This window comes from Nicotiana tabacum, chromosome 5 (genome assembly GCF_000715075.1).
Source record: "Nicotiana tabacum cultivar K326 chromosome 5, ASM71507v2, whole genome shotgun sequence".
Lineage (NCBI taxonomy): Eukaryota > Viridiplantae > Streptophyta > Magnoliopsida > Solanales > Solanaceae > Nicotiana > Nicotiana tabacum.
In genome coordinates, this window is record NC_134084.1 from 140,562,827 (window position 1) to 140,580,838 (window position 18,012).

The following is an 18,012-nucleotide window of genomic DNA, read 5'->3' on the forward strand; positions in this document are numbered from 1 at the left end:
ACGAAATACGAAATAAATGGCTGGTATAGTAAAACTAGCAGGTAAAGCCCTGCATCAATAGACGACCAATGATATTCTTAGTATAACTCTAACTAGCTAGTCTCACTATATTGTGTTGTAGAAATATTCACAACTTTCCCCTAACCTACAACCTTAATGCTCGACCTCCATAATTCCCTGTCAAGGGCCATGTCCTCAGTAATCCTAAGTCGCGCCATGTCCTGTCTGATCACCTCTCCCCAATACTTCTTAGGTCGCCCTCTACCTCTCCGCGTGCCCACTACAACCAGTCGTTCACACCTCCTCACCGGTGCATCAGTGCTCCTCCTCTGAATGTGCCCGAACCATTTGAGTCTTACTTCCCGCATCTTGTCCTCCATGGGGGCCACGCCCACCTTCTCTCGAATATCTTCATTCCTAATCTTATCCATCCTTGTATGCCCGCACATCCACCTCAACATCCTCGTCTCTGCTACTTTCATCTTCTGGGTGTGTGAGTTCTTTACCGGCCAACATTCTGTTCCATATAACATGGCAGGCCTAACCACTGCTCTATAAAACTTACCTTTTAGTAATGGTGGCACTTTCTTGTCACACAAGACTCCCGACGCTAACCTCCACTTCTTCCACTCCACCCTTACACGGTGTGTGACATCCTCGTCAATCTCCCCGATCCCCTGAATAACCGATCCAAGGTACTTGAAACTACCCTTCTTGGGAATAACTTGAGAGTCAAGCCTCACTTCAACTGTCAAGCCCCACTTGTGGGATTATACTGGGTCATTGTTGTTGTTGTTGTAAATGAATTTTTTTAACCACAAATTTTTCAAATACTTTTTATATATTTTTAATTACTACTATTGTGACGTATAGTGGGATATTTTATGTAATACCTTACTATGTAAACTTTATTAGAAATTTTTAAAGATTGTATATCCGAATTAATTACTGAAGATTGTATTTTCAGATAGAAAATTAGGTAATTTAACACTAGTTTGCCGGTGGGAGTAATAATTACTCATCGAAATTGGACGTTTGAAGGACAAGCATTCTAAAGGTTGCATGTACAAACCCTATCTATTTACCAATAAATTGGGCCAGTAGGTTCTCATAATAAACACATGACATCCCCAACTGAAAGGTAGATCCAAAAAACAGTGTAGAAACAATGGAGAATAGAAATGGCGAAGCTAGCAATAATAACAATAATGCAAGGTTGGCTATAATGGAATTAGCCAACATGATAAGTGTACCTATGTCTCTAAATGCCGTTGTTAGGCTTAAAGTAGCTGATGCTATTTGGGAAGGTGGATCAAACGCGCCGCTCTCTCCCACCGAAATTCTCGCTAAAACAAGCGGTTCCGAAGGCGGCGGTGGTGCCGGTGGCGGTGATGCTGAGAATCTGCAAAGGATTTTACGCATGCTCACGAGCTATGATGTATTTGCTGAGCACATAGTTGATGACGGCCCTCAAAGAAGGTATCCGTTTGTCCATAATTTTTTTTTTTTCCTTTTTTCCGAAACTTATCGTTAAAACATTGTTTGGTTATATTTTTAATTAAAATTTTGGAGATGTTCAAAAAAATTTGAGATGAGTTTCAAATTTTTAAAAAAGTGATTTTTTTTCCAAGTAAACAACGCTTTTCTCTCACAAAACTGTAATATTTTTTCAAGTAAAATGTATGTCCAAACACAATTTTAATTTTCAAATACATTTCTTTCAATTTAATTAAATTTTTTTTTTTCAAATCTCACATTTCTTATGTCTAAACGCCTACTTAATCTATCTATCTACACTATATTAAAAGCACGAAGGCTTTTAACGAAATGTCGTTTGCCTTTTTTTACCCTTCAAGAATAGATTTTATGTTGGACAATACTGTAATTTAAGTTAATTTCCTATTATTTAGGACTTCAAAATCAACTAAAATTTTTATTATTAAATTTTCCTTATTTGAACTTTGAATAAATTCCTAACATTTAGATTACATAAATATTTTTCTTATTTTACTCGTGTAAATTAATAGCTTCTCCTTATATGTACATTATATATTTACTTATCATAATAGATCTATTTTAAGTCTTTAAATATTGAAGTTAACTATATATACCATCTAAACGAAACATATAGAGACACATTAGTAAAAAAGTATCTTTAAGTAAGTTTACAAACAACATACCTACATTTGAAAATAATAATAATTTATTGTAATAATAAATATTACAATATGCTTTAAGTTTTTTTACATGTTGTAATATATAGTTATATCAAATCAAAAGCTCAATTACAATATTGGATAAGTAAAGCATATATATGATACTCTAATTTATAAATTGAAATTAATAGCAATAAATTATACTGTAATTTATAAGAAATTTTAAGTTAGTTTTAAGTGAATCTTCCTACAGATTTCCTTATTTAATAATGTAGGAAGTCTTAATATTTAAATCTTTAGAATTAATTAATATAATTATAATACCTCATATGTTACTCTTTAGAATATTTATAGAATTTTATCCAGTATAAAATTTATTTTTAAAGAGTAAAAATGTCGATTAAAATTGTGTGAAATTAATTTTGAATGAAAATTCAATACAAAATATTGATTGATTTTTTTATCCTCTAAACATATATTTTACCTTAGACAAAATTATCATTTAATTACTTTGATATCAACTAAATTTTGCTTATTAAATCTTTTTTCTATTTTAGCTATGTAGGAAACACTAATATTTACTCTTTTTAACCTAAATTATTGGTAGTATTTAACTAAGCATGAAGTTTAAAAAAGACGAATTGTTTTAAAATTTATGGTCTAAACAAGCCACAAATATTTATGCAGGCATAAATCATCTTTTTAAGAGTAAATTAAAAAGTCTAATATTAAATTATTTCTAAATAAAGAAGTATGAATTTTATTTTTGGGACATATTAGAAAAAGAAAGTATGAAAATCTAAGGTTTTAGCTTATATAAATAATTCATTTAATGAATTAGCGGTAACATAACTATAATTCTTTCCAAAAATGTAGTAAGCCAAATTAAACAACTTTTTTTTATAGAAAAATCATTAGAAAATATGGGTTCAACATTCTCTTAATTGTCTTAGACAAAATTAAAAAGTACAATAATTTTTTATAGCAAATTAAGCAACTAATATAATCAATAAATTAATTTGAGTTTCTCATTTCATGACAAAGCAAATACTTGTGCTAGATAGAGACACAAGATTTTTATCAATTTAACTGAAGGATCAACATTTTTCACTTTCAGAAACTTACACTTTTTTCTTTCATTTTTTTATTTTATAACTCAAGTATATATTTTATAATAGTTATATAATTTTTTACATACATAAATATGGGTACACGCGCAATACGTGTATCCTAAGACTAGTTGTGTAAAAATACAGCGTTTACGTTAAATTCACATCTAGTTAAGCTACCAAAACAACATTGACCGTTTTCAAGCCGAACTAGTTACTGCTTATTCTTCTTCATGATTAATCAAAGAAATTCAAGCCAAACTTATGTTTGTTGGGATAAGCCAAACTTTGTGGAGTTTGGTACGACGGAGTTCATTTTTCATCGAAAACGTTGTTTGGTACGACGGAGTTCATTTTTCATCGAAAACGTTGTTCATGAAAAGATAGTACTTCCTCTGTTCCAATTTATATGACATATTTTGATTTTGAGAGTCAAAACTATTTTATTTTACAGATATTCGTTGACAGAGGTGGGCAAAACCCTAGTCACAGACGAGAACGGCTTATCCTATGGCTCCTACATTCTCCAGCACCACCAAGATGCGTTAATGAGCGCGTGGACGATGGTTGACGAGGCCATCAACGATTCGTCCACTGAGCCATTTGCTAAGGCAAATGGCGAACCGGCTTACAATTACTACGGGAAAAAACCAGAAATGAATAACCTAATGTTAAATGCAATGTCTGGAGTTTCTGTGCCGTTTATGAAGGCAATTTTAGAGAGTTATAATGGGTTTCAAGGAGTGAAAACATTGGTTGACGTTGGAGGAAGTGGTGGAGATTGCTTGAAAATGATTTTAGAGAAACATCAAAGTATTCAACTAGGAATTAACTTTGATTTGCCTGAGGTTGTTGAAAAAGCTCCCAAAATTCCTCGTAAGTTGGATCACACTTGTATTTAATTCCCTCTCTTTTATTTTTTTTAAATATAAAGTACGGAAATTACCTTAAAATTTTTATAATCTTGAACAAACGGTTTTTTTCTTGCAAGAACATGTCAGAAACGATGAAATAAAAATGTTACTCCCTCCGGTCCACAATAAGTGACTATTTTACCTTTTTATTTTGGTGCAAAATAAGTGTCCATTTACATAATCAAGAAGAAATTAATTTTATTTTACCAAAATTTGCCCTTATTTACATATTCCAATGTGTAAAGATAACAATTAATTAAGGTTAATTTAGTGAATAATTTTTTTTTCTAATGGAGTTCGTATTTTCTTAATTGGTGTACCAAAGGTAAAACGGTCACTTATTGTGGACCGGAGGGAGTAAAATTTAAGGGGCTTTTTAATATAAAAAGATTTCAATTTTCTTAAATTTACTTAAATAATGTAGCTAAAATACATTCTCCACAATCACAAATATTAATGGTTTTATAATATTTGATGTCATAAAAAACGAGAAGTTACTTTTTTTCTTTTGGTATATGCTCTTATTGTTCTGTGTGTGTGTGTGTGTGTGTGTGTGTGTGTGTGTGTGTGTGTGTATATATATATATATATATATATATATATATATATATATATATATATATATATATATATATATATATTATATTAAAAGCACAAAGGCCCTTAGCGAAATGTCGTTCGTCTTTTTTACCCTTTAAAAATATATTTTATGATGAATAAAATAGTAATTTAAGTTATTTTTCTTATATGTAGGAATATTCATTAATTATTTTTCTAATATTAGGAACAAACATTTAATTAATATCCTAATATCTAGGACTTTGATATGAAAAATCATATAATTATCTTTTTGTTGTGAAATTTTTTGTTTAAGAGTCCTTGACGTGCTCTATTTTATTTTATAAAAAAGTTTTAGGTTTAGTGTTGTTTGTTTTCTTTTTCTTTTTCAGAACACCTTTTCTTCGTATAAGTTATGTAATTTGATTATACAATGAGTTACAATAATTTATTCATTTTCTAATCTGTTTAAAATAATTCATATAGTATTTATTATTAATTAAAAAATTAAATCAGTTGCATTGTATTTTTGAAAAAAAAATTATTATTTTCTATCAATTTGTTAATCCTGTTTGAGTCTTCTAAAATGAACTAGGGAATAATTTTTCAAAAAAAAAATCAAAAAAATTCTTAAGTTTTCAAGGATTATATGTGATTGCTGAAATTGAAAAAGAACCATGATAACTTATGAACTTAAAATGATTGAATTAAAAAATTAAAATAAATTTTTAGTTAAATATATTAACTAATGATTGAGAACTTGTATGAAGATTCATCATTTTAGAAAAAATTAACTTTTATTTTATCACTCAAACATAATATTTTAATATATTATTTATATAGTATTTTATAGTTCTTTCTTATTGAGATAGTGTACACGCGCAAAACGCGTATCATAAGACTAGTTATATTAAAAGCACGAAGGCCTTTAGCAAAATATCGTTCGTATGTCTAAGAAAATAGTATTTCTTATTATTAAGACTATTAAAATCTTTATTAAATTACGTGCAAAAAACTTAGAGATGAATAAGTCCTGACTTACAGATGTAGATAGGTGTTTCACATTAATCTTTCTTTTCCAAAGTATAAATTTCTAGCAAATCGTACGCCAGATTCTTTTCCTGTAACCTTAAATAGATAGACGTAAAAATTGGGACAAAGAGCCTGACTACTACGTATTACTTTAAATCTCTTTCATATCTTTGAATAAAAAAAATGTTGGCCGAATTTACTCTAAGTTTTGACGTGCAGGTATAAATCACATCGGTGGTGACATGTTCAAATACGTACCAAAGGGAAACGCTATTTTCATGAAGGTCCATTTTTTACCTTCTCAATCCTGTCTTTTTCTTCTGTGGGGTAATTGTGACAAAATAGCACGGGTTAGGTAGTTTTTGGACTGGTCATTCAAAAATAGCCAGCGTTTGCAAAGTCATCGAAAAATAGCCATTATGTTGTTGCAGCGCGGAAAGTTCCAGCATAATATACTGGAGATCGGTGCACCTGTGTATGAACTTCCAGCATATTATGCTGAAACTCCAACACGCGAAAAGTTCTAGCAAAATATACTGGAGATTGGAGCACGCACCGGTGCTCCAATCTCCAGTATATTATACTGGAGTATTTTCTCGGATTTTGAACAGTGTTTTTGCTCAGATTTATCTTTACATGAAAAGTGGCTAAATTTCGATTATTTTTGAAACTGTGGCTATTTTTGAATAACCACTTGTGTCCGGCTATTTTTGAATTTCTCCCGGTAATTATGCACTATAGTTTGTTTCTACTTAATTTGAGTTAATTTCCCAAGTAAGGAAATAACTCCACAATATTGACTTAATTTTTTCTAGTTGGAATTTTGTTTCTTTCATGTGCTAGTTATAATTTCTTGAGAAATACGAATTTATACAAGAAGAGTAGCAATTTTTGAATTGCATTTGTCACTTCAAAACTTACTCATCCTCTTTCTTCTAGGTACGTATGTAAATAATGAAATCGACCACGTGAAAGAGCTAGATGACTTGTTGCTTTCAAATAGTACAAGATCATAATTGTTTTGATCAAATCCTCGGATGAATTTTTGAATCATCGGCCTCTTGGACCACTTTGTCGTTAGAAACACACATGGACGTACGATTTGGCTATGGGTTATTTGAATCTGACATATAGTAGTGGGTATTAATTTACCGGCACAAGATGTTTCTACCAACCCAATAATAAATATATAACACATGTTTTCACAATCATGGTTATCACTAAATAATAAGGAGTACTAGTAGTTAACTAGTACACATTATTTTTAAGTATAAAAGTTCTTAAATTTTTGTTGTGATATACAGTGAGGTGTATCTAATGTAGAAGGTAATCATTAAAGATATATAAATATCAAATTTTGAACCCATAAAATTAGATGAGAGGTGGTAGCATTGCGAATCTAAACATATAAAGTTTAAATTCTGAATCCGTCTCTGTATGCAGTGGGTGCTAACAACATGGACAGATGATGAATGCAAGCAAATAATGAAGAGTTGCTATAACGCACTCCCAAAGAAAGGGAAATTGATTGCTTGTGAGCCAGTTTTGCCGCATCATACTGATGATAGCAAGAGAACTCGAGCACTTCTTGAAGGAGACATTTTTGTCATGACAATCTACCGTGCCAAAGGTAAGCACCGCACTGAAGATGAATATCGGCAGCTCGGCCGATCAGCTGGTTTCGCCGATTGCCGAGGTTTCTACATCGATCATTTCTTCACCGTTCTTGAATTTCATAAGTTATAAATGGGCTCACATAGCTTCAAGGGTGAAGCTACAGTTCCGCTGAACCTAGTAGTTATGGTAAAAACCCCGTATTTGTAATAAAAATTCATTAAAGAACCCAGTGACTAGTGAGGTGTCTTTTCTAGATTCCATAGGGATTAGGACCCGTAAACTCATAAACCTAGCTCCGGTCTTTGGTCACATTACACCAATTCCGAGCACTCTATATATGTGAACTATACAGCTAGGGGTGGAGCTAGCCTTTCGGATACGGGTTTGACTGAACTCAGTAACTTTTGTTTAAACTTTGTATTTGTCTTAAAAAAGTATTAAATTATGCACAAGTTATTAATTTGGAACCCGATAACTTAAAAGAATTAGAATAATGAACTCACACGCTTCAAATCTTGGCTCCTCCTCTATTAATACAGCTAGCCTACTTTTGGTTCGATTATAGTAACTCCATTAGTATAATGAGACCTTTTATATTATGGTTTATTTCGGAATGTTTGTGGCACACACTAGACTACTTCTGGTTCGATACATGTCAGAGGTTTAGATATTTAGCAAGCATGGCTAAAATGGAACGAGTTCAAGATCGTGGTTCTTTGAGTGCATGGTTGTGATTTGGCTAAGTCGAGGCTGTAATTACAAACTAGTAGTATAAAGTTAAGATATATATTCGATGTGATAAAATAATACATGGTAAAAAAGATAATCATTGACCAGTTTTTTAACATGTGAGTATTGTGGAAAGCTGATAGATTCTCCTTGGCTCATTTTTTTTGTTTTTCCCATATGATATTGGGGCTTCTATTTATTCGGATTATCATGTCTAAAACTCATTAAAGGATAAATAAATTCCCTATATTGTTTTCTATTATATACTTCCAACAAAAAGTATAGTTGTTGAAATTCTGATGATTAAGTTTCACCGAAATTGATCTCTCGTATTTCTTGTAGTCTAATGAGAAGCGGATGATCTTGTTTGGACCAGTATTTTTTTCTCAATATTAATCAATGGGCCTGGCCCAAGTCAGGGTTGAGCCCTGCACTTCGTACAAAAATGATACTCCTTCCGTTCCAATTTATGTGAACTTATTTCCTTTTTTGTCCGTTCCAAAAAAATGACTTCTTTCTAAATTTGGAAACAATTTGGCTTAAGTTTACAATTTTATCCTTAATGAGACGCTCTTATAACCATACAAATACTCTGGGCTCCCTTTTGACTTGTTTAGGACCACAAATTCTAAAAGTCTTTATTTTTTTCTTAAACTCCATGCACAGTCAAATAGGTTCACATAAATTAGAACGGAGGGAGTATTTGCTTTTTGCATATTCAGGATAGAATGGCATGGTATGACAACATATAAAGAGAATTAACAATATTTTAGCAAAGGTAACCCCAAAAAATTGGTATTATATAGACAACTCCTAAATAACTCTAGTTTTTTATTTATTCTCTTTCCCCATATTTCTTCTCTAATTTTCTTCTTCAATCGTTTCTTTTTTTCTTCTTCTTCAATCTAGCAAATTTTCTCCTTCAATCTAGATTTGGAAGGGCATATATTCTTTGATAATGAGTGAATACATTTTTCTATTAAGTTTAGATCTTCTTATCACGATGGCAATTTTGTAAAAAATTTATTTTTTTATCTAGTTTTCTTCTTGTCTTCATCCAATTGTTGCTTTGTTCGATTGATTTATATATCTTTGGAAGATTCCAATCTTCTTCTTCTTCTTCTTCTTCTTCTTCTTCTTCTTCTTCTTCTTCTTCCCTATTCTTTTTTAATTGTTAAAAAGAAAATATGTGTGTTTGAGGTGGTGTAAATCTATGTATATCATCATGTGTACCCGTGTGTATATCATATTGTATATGATGATATACATTATTAGATAAGTCAATAAAATGTTAAATCAAAATCAAATCGTCCTAACTAATTTTAAGAGAGTGAAATTCATTCTAAATAAACTTACTTTAATTTTTTTTATTGATCAAAGAAGGAAAATAATTTTTTAATATAACAGGTTGAGAGAAAGTTTTAAAATATAAAAATAATAAGTATAATTATAGGAGTAAATAACATTTCGATATACAAAGAAAGAAAATAAATTTTTGATATACATTCGGTGTGTTATACACCACGATATACAAATAATATAATTATTTTTATTGTGATATACATTGATAAAAAGGCAATAATAAATGTTAAATAACTATATTTCATATTTTAGATATACAAAGAAAGAAAATAAAAATACGAAAAACGGAAAATAAAATTTTAATATTCATATTGCTGTACACAAGGAAGAAGAAAAAGTTGTGTACATATTATTGTTGTGATATACATTAATTAGCTATTTGATGCCAATATTTATAACTAGGGCCATTTTCTGCTAATTATGTGGGTACGTTCTTTGACATTTGACTCGCGTACTACTCGTTTAATAGTTTTTTTCCTTTCTCAAAATTAGGATTTAATGATTTTATGTCTTTACGCACATATAATGTATGTTAAGCGTAGATTTTTTGTATTGGTTTTCAAATACATTCTTTAGTTTAGAATTTTATTTAAGTTTTTATTTTCATAATTTTTTAAATTTTTATCCTTTCATTCTTTTTAACATTTAAATACATTAATAATATCCCATGTTTTAAGACATTGTTGGCCCCACAAGAAAAAAGGAGGTTCGAGAAAGATGCTTGAAATGACTGAATATGCCTATGAAGGTGCTGAAAGTTTGATGCTTTTTGCCATGATTTAGGTCATATACACAACAGAAAATCGTGAAAGTATGAAACAAACAATAATAAAGAAAAGATGAAGGAAAAGAGAAGGAAAATAAAATCAAGTTTGTTTTGCAGCATATATGAGCCATTGCAAAGGCGGAGCCATAATTTTAATCTTTATGAGTTCTAAATTTTAAAATGACGATTTTGATTGGACAAATCTACTGTTTTTATTTTGGATTTCCCATGCAGAAAATGCGAGAAAAACAAACTAACAGACAACCTTTCATGGTGGGGGTAACAGTTTGTTGAAAGAGGACAATCCATATCCATTGAAGCTTCACACTTGCAAATAAAAATAAGAAGAAAAAAAAACGCACATATGCGTGAGGTTGTTCAAACAGAGATAATTTCACTTGGCAAGAAAACTAGCAAGCTTTGTGGTGTCGTTTTTGTTTGCAATCTTACTTTTGTTGAACTGTGTATTCATCTAATCTGAATGATTAAACTGCTCGAGAGAACATATTTTTGTTTATTTAAAGATGTCTACAATGTCTCTTATGTAACAACATGGTTTTTTTAATTTTAAAAACGAGTAAAATATGGTAAGAGTGGAAACCATGACCTACTCTGCTTTAGTACCGTGTCTAATTTAAAAGTTGATGTTGTTAGAGAGAGCAATTTTTATTTGCTTAATTGATATCTTCAACAACCTTAAATTTATAAAAAATAATAATTAGTGAAGCATAAAAAATTAATGTAACACAACATGTTCGGTAAGGTTAAGTTGCTTGCTTAGTGAATCAACAAGTGTAAAAGGCTATAAGCCTAATTTCAGCCTACTTTGTCAATAAGCTGGCTAAATGTGGCAAAATTTAAACACGCGCACCTAAGTACCATAAACATTGAGTTGTAATTGAGAATTCTGAATAGGGATTTTTCCTATCTATACCATATATGAAACCTTATTACCAAAAATGTTCATAATTTATTAATTACCCGCCCAGTCCACACTTTTACTACAATTTATATACCAATCCATAATTAGGCAGATTCTGCCATTTAAAACGCTCTAAAAAGAAGGCACGAAATCTGCGTTTGATTCTTTCCACATTAAATTCGAATTTTGAAACGAAAAGAGATCTCATTGCTACGTAATTCTCTTATTCACTACATTTCTAAAACAACACAAGCTTCAGAAGCTCCAATACTCAAATTGCTTTTACAAATTCTACAACGCAATACAAATTGTAGAATTCAAAATTGTTCTTCATCGACCTCAGTACTCAAATTGTCGAACCTATATTTGTTCTTCATCATTTTTCTCTCAACTACACGAAATCATGTCAAAAATCCCAATAATGCTAAAATTGAATGGAAATTGGGATCACTATGGCAGATTTAGAGATTTTGAAGTTGATGCCATTGTGGTAGATGAGAATGCAAGCTACGGAATTCTGATTTCTACAATTGCAGAACAACTATCGATTGATACATCGAATAAAATTGTAGAAATCAAATACATTGTGAACGACAATTGTCCTCCAATGGAGATTAGGAATGATATGGGGGTTCGTGTGTATATGGAGACCAAAAAGGAGAATAAGAACTTAGGTTCGTATCCTTTATGTATAAGCGTAAGAGATTTCAATATGGAATTGGCAATCACCAACAATAGCACAAGTGCAGGTATGTTTAATTCGACATTGCAGAGAGTTATTGTGTTAGTGTGTTATCTACAATATTACAACATTTATCTACTAATTAACTACAAAAAATAATGTACTGAAGCTCATAAAGCAATGTTGTTTTCAAAATTATCTACATAGTTACTACATTTATCTCTATGTTGCTGCAGGTTCGTCTGGATCCCTAAACTTACTTGAAATTCAATCCTCACCAGCTATAGAGGAATATCAAAGTGAAATAATAACTGAATCTACGCAAACATATATTGAAGAAGGACAAGTTTATCAGGACAAACAAACTGTAGCTGCTGCAATGAAGAATTTTTTTGTGATGCACAAGTTCCAGTTCAGAGTAAAAAGATCTAGTCATAGAAGGTATGGATTTATTTGTGGAGAATATATCAGTAAAATCTGTGTTTTAGTGAAGATATGTGGTTTTTATAAATTGTAGTTTAATTGTAGTTAAACTGTAGTTAATTGTAGTTTTTAACGAATTTGTGTTAAAACAGTCCTTTTTGTTGCTTCTACATCTATAACCTGTATTAAATATTGTATTTTTTTGTAGCTACTGGCTTATATGCGTTGCTGAAAACTGTAAATGGCACTTCAAGGCAACGTCAATTAATGATTCGGCAATGTTCAAGATAAGGAGTTTCAGCTGACAACACACATGCCACTTTTCAACCCTTTGTTTGTTCGAAAAATAAGTAGTCATTAAATGGCTAACATAAGTGGAAGTGTAACCATAGTCTGAAAACTTATTCACACAATTTAGACCAGTAATCAACCCAAATTCTCTCAAGGAAAAATTTAATTTTTCACTCTTCAATAGTACTGAAAAATATGGGTCAGTAGACTTTGACAATTCATACTTCATCAGAAGATGAATTGCTTGGTTTTGCATACTGATTGTGGGGAGACTAAATAAGTAACCAAAACAAGTTTTTTGGAAAAGCTTTAAAGTGTTTGGAGAGAGTAAAGCTTTTATCTGGCTAGGTATGCTCGGATCACACAAACTGTAGAATCTAAGCACACCATAATCAACATTTTGTGGTGCAAAGTAATGGCCATTCTGCAGAAAATAAAAAATTATTGAACATTAGTAGTTAGCATAAAAAAGGAAGCAGTAATCTACATATAACTACAAAATATAACTAAAAGAAGAACAGCCTACCCACACCTATAACTACAAAACAATACAGGACATCTACACATGTAAACATTATCTCAAAACAATAAGGAAGAAAAGGGTAACCACAACTCTATAACTACAAAAATATAACAGTTAGTTCAAGTAACTCACAAAATGTAGATTAATTATAGTTAGTATGAAGGTAAATGTAGCAGCATACAAAAGTGAAAAATATACCTTATCTACAATTTATCCAGCAGACTACAAAATAACTACAAAATGACTACATTTATGCACTGTCTAAAAATCACAATTACAATTAACCTACAAAATTGAGACAAACAATCTACAAAATTTGGACAATTCCACATTTTACCAAAAAATACTTGAACAATAGATTTTTACAACCAAAATCACACTAAAAACTGTAAAGAAAAATAATTAGTGTTTACCTTTACCAAAATCTTTTTGTGAACCAATTTTGGTACTTTTTTGGAGGGTTTCTTCTTTTTCGGTTTTGATGAAGAAGGAGAGACCTTGGGTTTTTTCACAGATGGAATTTTAGGGGAATGTTCAATAAAATCATCATCTACACACAACTCTTTGCTCTTTCGTTTGAATTGTTTCTCGACTGGTTTATCACCTCCACCAGCATCAACATCGTGCAAATGCTTGGTTCTCATCTCCGCACGGATTTGTCTAGGAGATGAAATGCTAGTAGTAGGTTCACTTACATGTGTCGATTTTGCGTTTTTGGGTGGTGATTTTGGTGTTAAAACACCCAAATCAAAGAATGGGATATCAGCTAATGTAGCTTTTGAAGCTTTTTTTTTTGGAGTGCTGATTTTTTTCATGATTTGGGACTTGAAAAAATAGATGCAACTTCAAAATAGGATTTTGTGAAATTAACTGGAAAAGAAAAGAAAATCGTGGGTAACTGATGTTAAAGGTGGGTGAGGTACGAATATGGTGGAATTAACTGAAGGTAAAACATGGGGGGTGTGGGGGGATGGGAGGAGAGAGAGGCGGGTAAACGAAAATGGGAGAATATACGCTCCTAAATTAACGCCTAATATAAATGAAGCATTAATTATACCCTTAATTTGAATTGTGGTATATAAATGGTAATTTGGTATGCTGAAATGTAATTAATACAATCCTTAAACATTGAAGGTAATAAGGTTTCATATATGGTATAGGAAGGTAAAAATCCCTTCTGAATAGCCACTTAATTACAAACATTGCTTTGTTTTGGAAAATATTTCAAAGATATACGCAAGAAAAGAAATACATACATTTTGCTCGTAATTATTTGTTATCATACTTGTAAATCATGCCACGTGCATGATGATTCCAACCTTTAACATTAACTATAGAACAAAAACTCCTAATAGTTAAATACAACCTCTGTAACAACATCTATATATAACATCCATTACTATAAAAGTCAAGTTTTTTTCGGAAATAATTCTTATGCTATGTTTTAATAATACGTGTTTTCTATAACACTTCATCATAGCAAGTTTTTTTCGGAAATGATTCTTATGCTATGTTTTAATAATACGTGTTTTCTATAACACTTCATCATAGCAGTCAAAAACTTATCGTAATAAACAAGACTATTATAAAGATATTTGACTATATAATCAAATTATTAGATATAAGGAGTAAAGTGTGACAATTTAAAGAACATCTATGGGGTCAAAAGAGTAAATGAAAAAAGTACTATAGAAATGAAATCCGTGATGTGAAGTAGTGAGAGTGTAAATGGCATATCCTTTGGAAGATTCTTAACTTGCCAAACCCCTCTCCACCAATCCCACTCCTACTTACCTTTTTACCCCTTTCCAAAAGTGACAATACACTACCCGCGCATGTCACCACATTCTTTTAAGTATTTAACTTATAACTAACAAAAAAAAAAGGCATATTTTAATTGGTTCTAATGTGTTGTTTATTGCATTTTTAGGTTATCAATTCATGATTATTATAGATAGTTTTTTTTTTGGTGTAAGTCATCATAATTTGAAGGTGTAGAAAATTCGTACATTGTCGGAACGAACAGAGGCACGGAGGCGAAACTACATGTTTTAAAGGATGGTCAATTGATAGCCATTCGTCGAAAGATTATACTATGTATATAAGTAAAATATTAGGTTTTAGAAATATAAATAACATATATTGACCACCCTTTGTCAGGAAATATTTTTCACTTTTTTAAAATTTGAACACCCTTGAGTAAATTTCTTAATCCGTTGCTACAGAGGCGTATGTAGCATATATCATTTATAGGTTCAACTGTGAACCCAACATGTTTTCCACTGAAAATATATATAAAAAATTTTAATAAATTTTAAATTTTTGACCCTCCAAATTTAAATTTTAAATCCGTATTTGAGTGGAGGAGAGATCAAAGTCTTCATTTGTTGCCCTCATATCCAACGACAAAAGAAGCAAGCCCAGCCTTATAAAAACTGAGCCAAACCTTTCGAAACAAACCCTCTCTCCCCCTTTCATGTGAGGCCTCCTTTGTTTGGTGGGCGGCCATCCTTTTTTGCCACCCACTAAATTGGTGGTCGGAAAAGATGGTCGCCTCTCACCGGAGACGGTAAGGAAAATGGCCATTGATTTTCTTGGTGGTGGTTTTTTGGTTGGAAAGGGCAACTTCTATCCTTTGGCATTTCCAATTCCCTTTGAGACAGCACTTAATGAGCTCAAGGAAATGATAATTTAAAGAGAAATCTCAAGGGCAAGGCAAATTATGTTTATGCAGCTATCTGTACTTAGTTCTTATTGAATTTTCAATAAATATTGTTGTGTGTGTTTAATTTGTTAGCTAGCTACTTATCTTCATGTGTATGTATTAGGCCTCCAGCCTAGCCCAAATAAGAGTATTGTTTTTGTTGTAATGTTTATGAATGTCTAATGACTAATTTTATCATAGCATTATGTTTCTCACGAAGTTTAAGCTAATTACTGTTAAATCTATATGATAGGTTTATCACTGATAGTATTGTATGGGTTCAAATTTGAACAACCATGACCGCTGACGAGTACGACGAATGACGAGATCCTTGAAGTTCGACATCCTGCAAAGGACGACTTTAAGGCGAACAGGAGGCTGTACGACTCTTGCAGTAGAGCAGGCCGATTAGGGGACCTTAGGAATATTCTTTCGAATATTCCCTATAACTTGTCTTTTAAAGCTTAGAAGGGTTTTGGTCCCTTACATATATAGAGCGTAAAACAGCCTTTTAAAGGGCGCTGGATATATCTTCCCTAACTTATAATACTTGTTGTAAACTCGTTTACATAGAGGATTGACTGGGTTATTATTTAAGTCTTCTTTTCCAAGAGATAAAGGGCTCTTATTCTCTACATTCTCCTGGTCTATCTTTGGTTCTAGAGATTATTATGCTTAGCTAAGATTTACCTCTTTATTTTCTTTAATTGATTTATTTAAAAAGATTCTGATATCTTTTGAGTCAAACAATTTGGCGCCGTCTGTGGGGATTTCTATATCGGAGATCTTAGTTTCGTCTAGATTCTTAAAAGAAATAATCACCTCTTCTTACCCTCACAAAGGCCAACAATGGCGGGAAAAGGAGAAACAAGGCTAAAGGCGATAGTAGGCGTCACGAACAACCTCCTGAATTCCCTCAATGAAGCCGGTGGGGAAGACAACAAAAACGCAACGCCAAGTGCTACACCTGAGGGAGAGATCTCGCCCCCTCCCCCATACGAGGGCCTAACTGTCTCGCGCGAAAGGGAAACCTCAACATCCGCAGCAGGAAAAGCATCACCAGCCGTGAAAAGGCTATTAGAAGACTGGTTGACAAACACATTGAGCAATATACTCGAGAAACCAGTTCAAAGGGATAACGAAGGCACAATGCCCGCAAAAACCGCAGTTATTGCCGATGAGCCAGACACTCCACGAACAGGTAACACTCATAATGCCATTGACACATGCAACGATACACTTGCAACCATCTTAAAGAAAATGGAAGAGATGAAAAATGAGAACAAAACACTCCGCGACTAGATGAAAGAGCATCAGGAAAGGGTTGATAAAATACTGGGCGCTCCGAAGTTGCTACCAAAACGTGATGTGGGCCGATTCGTCGAACAGCCCTACAACGAAGAGGCAGCACCCCACTCTATTCCGAAAACCTTCAAAATGCCGCCATATTTGAAAATATATGATGGCACCACGAACCCGGAGGATCACTTAATCCATTACATTGCCGCAGTAAAAAGGTAACGATCTATCGAAAGAACATGTGATGTTAGTGCTGCTGAAAAAGTTCGGCAAAACTCTGATAGGGGGGTCGTTGACATGGTATTCCCAACTACCAGCACGATCGATATCAACATTCGAAGAAATGGCAGATAAGTTCGTCACCGCTCACGCGGGAGTAAAAAAGGCAGAAGCTAGGGTAAATGATATCTTTGCTGTCAGCCAGATGACGGACGAGGGACTTCGGGATTTCCTAGCCTGATTCAACAGGGTAAGGATGAGCCTACCAAATGTGTCAGAAGGGATGGCGGTAGCAGCCTTCCAAAATGGGTTAACAGAAATGGGTCAAAAGCAACCAAAAAGTTGCTAAGTAGACTCATGAAGTACCCTCCCACCACGTGGGAAGAGATCTATAATGCCTATTGCGCCAAAGTTAGGGCAGACGAGGATGACCTGAACGGCCCGATATAGCGACTAACATCGGTCCAAACCGAAGCAAGGAGAGATCGCTGCAACGACGACCGAAGGGACCAACTACCCTATTTCAATCGAGAGAGGCACCAACCCTATATCCGAACATCCAACCTACCCCTCCACGACATATAGATGTCACGCCTCGACACACCGCACTACCCCGAAACGAAAGAGGTATGCCTCCATTATTATCTGCTCATAACTTTTGTGTTTCTCCTTCAGAAATAGTGTACGCACTAGAAAAGCTCGGCAC

At 32.7% G+C, this 18,012-nt stretch overlaps 1 protein-coding gene across 1 annotated transcript; it reads left to right on the plus strand.

The window, feature by feature from the left end:
* Positions 1 to 1,069: 1,069 nt before the first annotated feature.
* On the plus strand, positions 1,070 to 7,846 carry LOC107792974 (nicotinate N-methyltransferase 1-like). Its single transcript, XM_016615240.2, has 4 exons — positions 1,070 to 1,479; positions 3,720 to 4,141; positions 5,989 to 6,053; positions 7,213 to 7,846. The coding sequence occupies exons 1-4, from the start codon at positions 1,169 to 1,171 to the stop codon at positions 7,513 to 7,515; spliced, it is 1,101 nt and encodes a 366-aa protein (XP_016470726.2). The 5' UTR covers positions 1,070 to 1,168; the 3' UTR covers positions 7,516 to 7,846.
* The last annotated feature ends 10,166 nt before the right edge of the window (positions 7,847 to 18,012 follow it).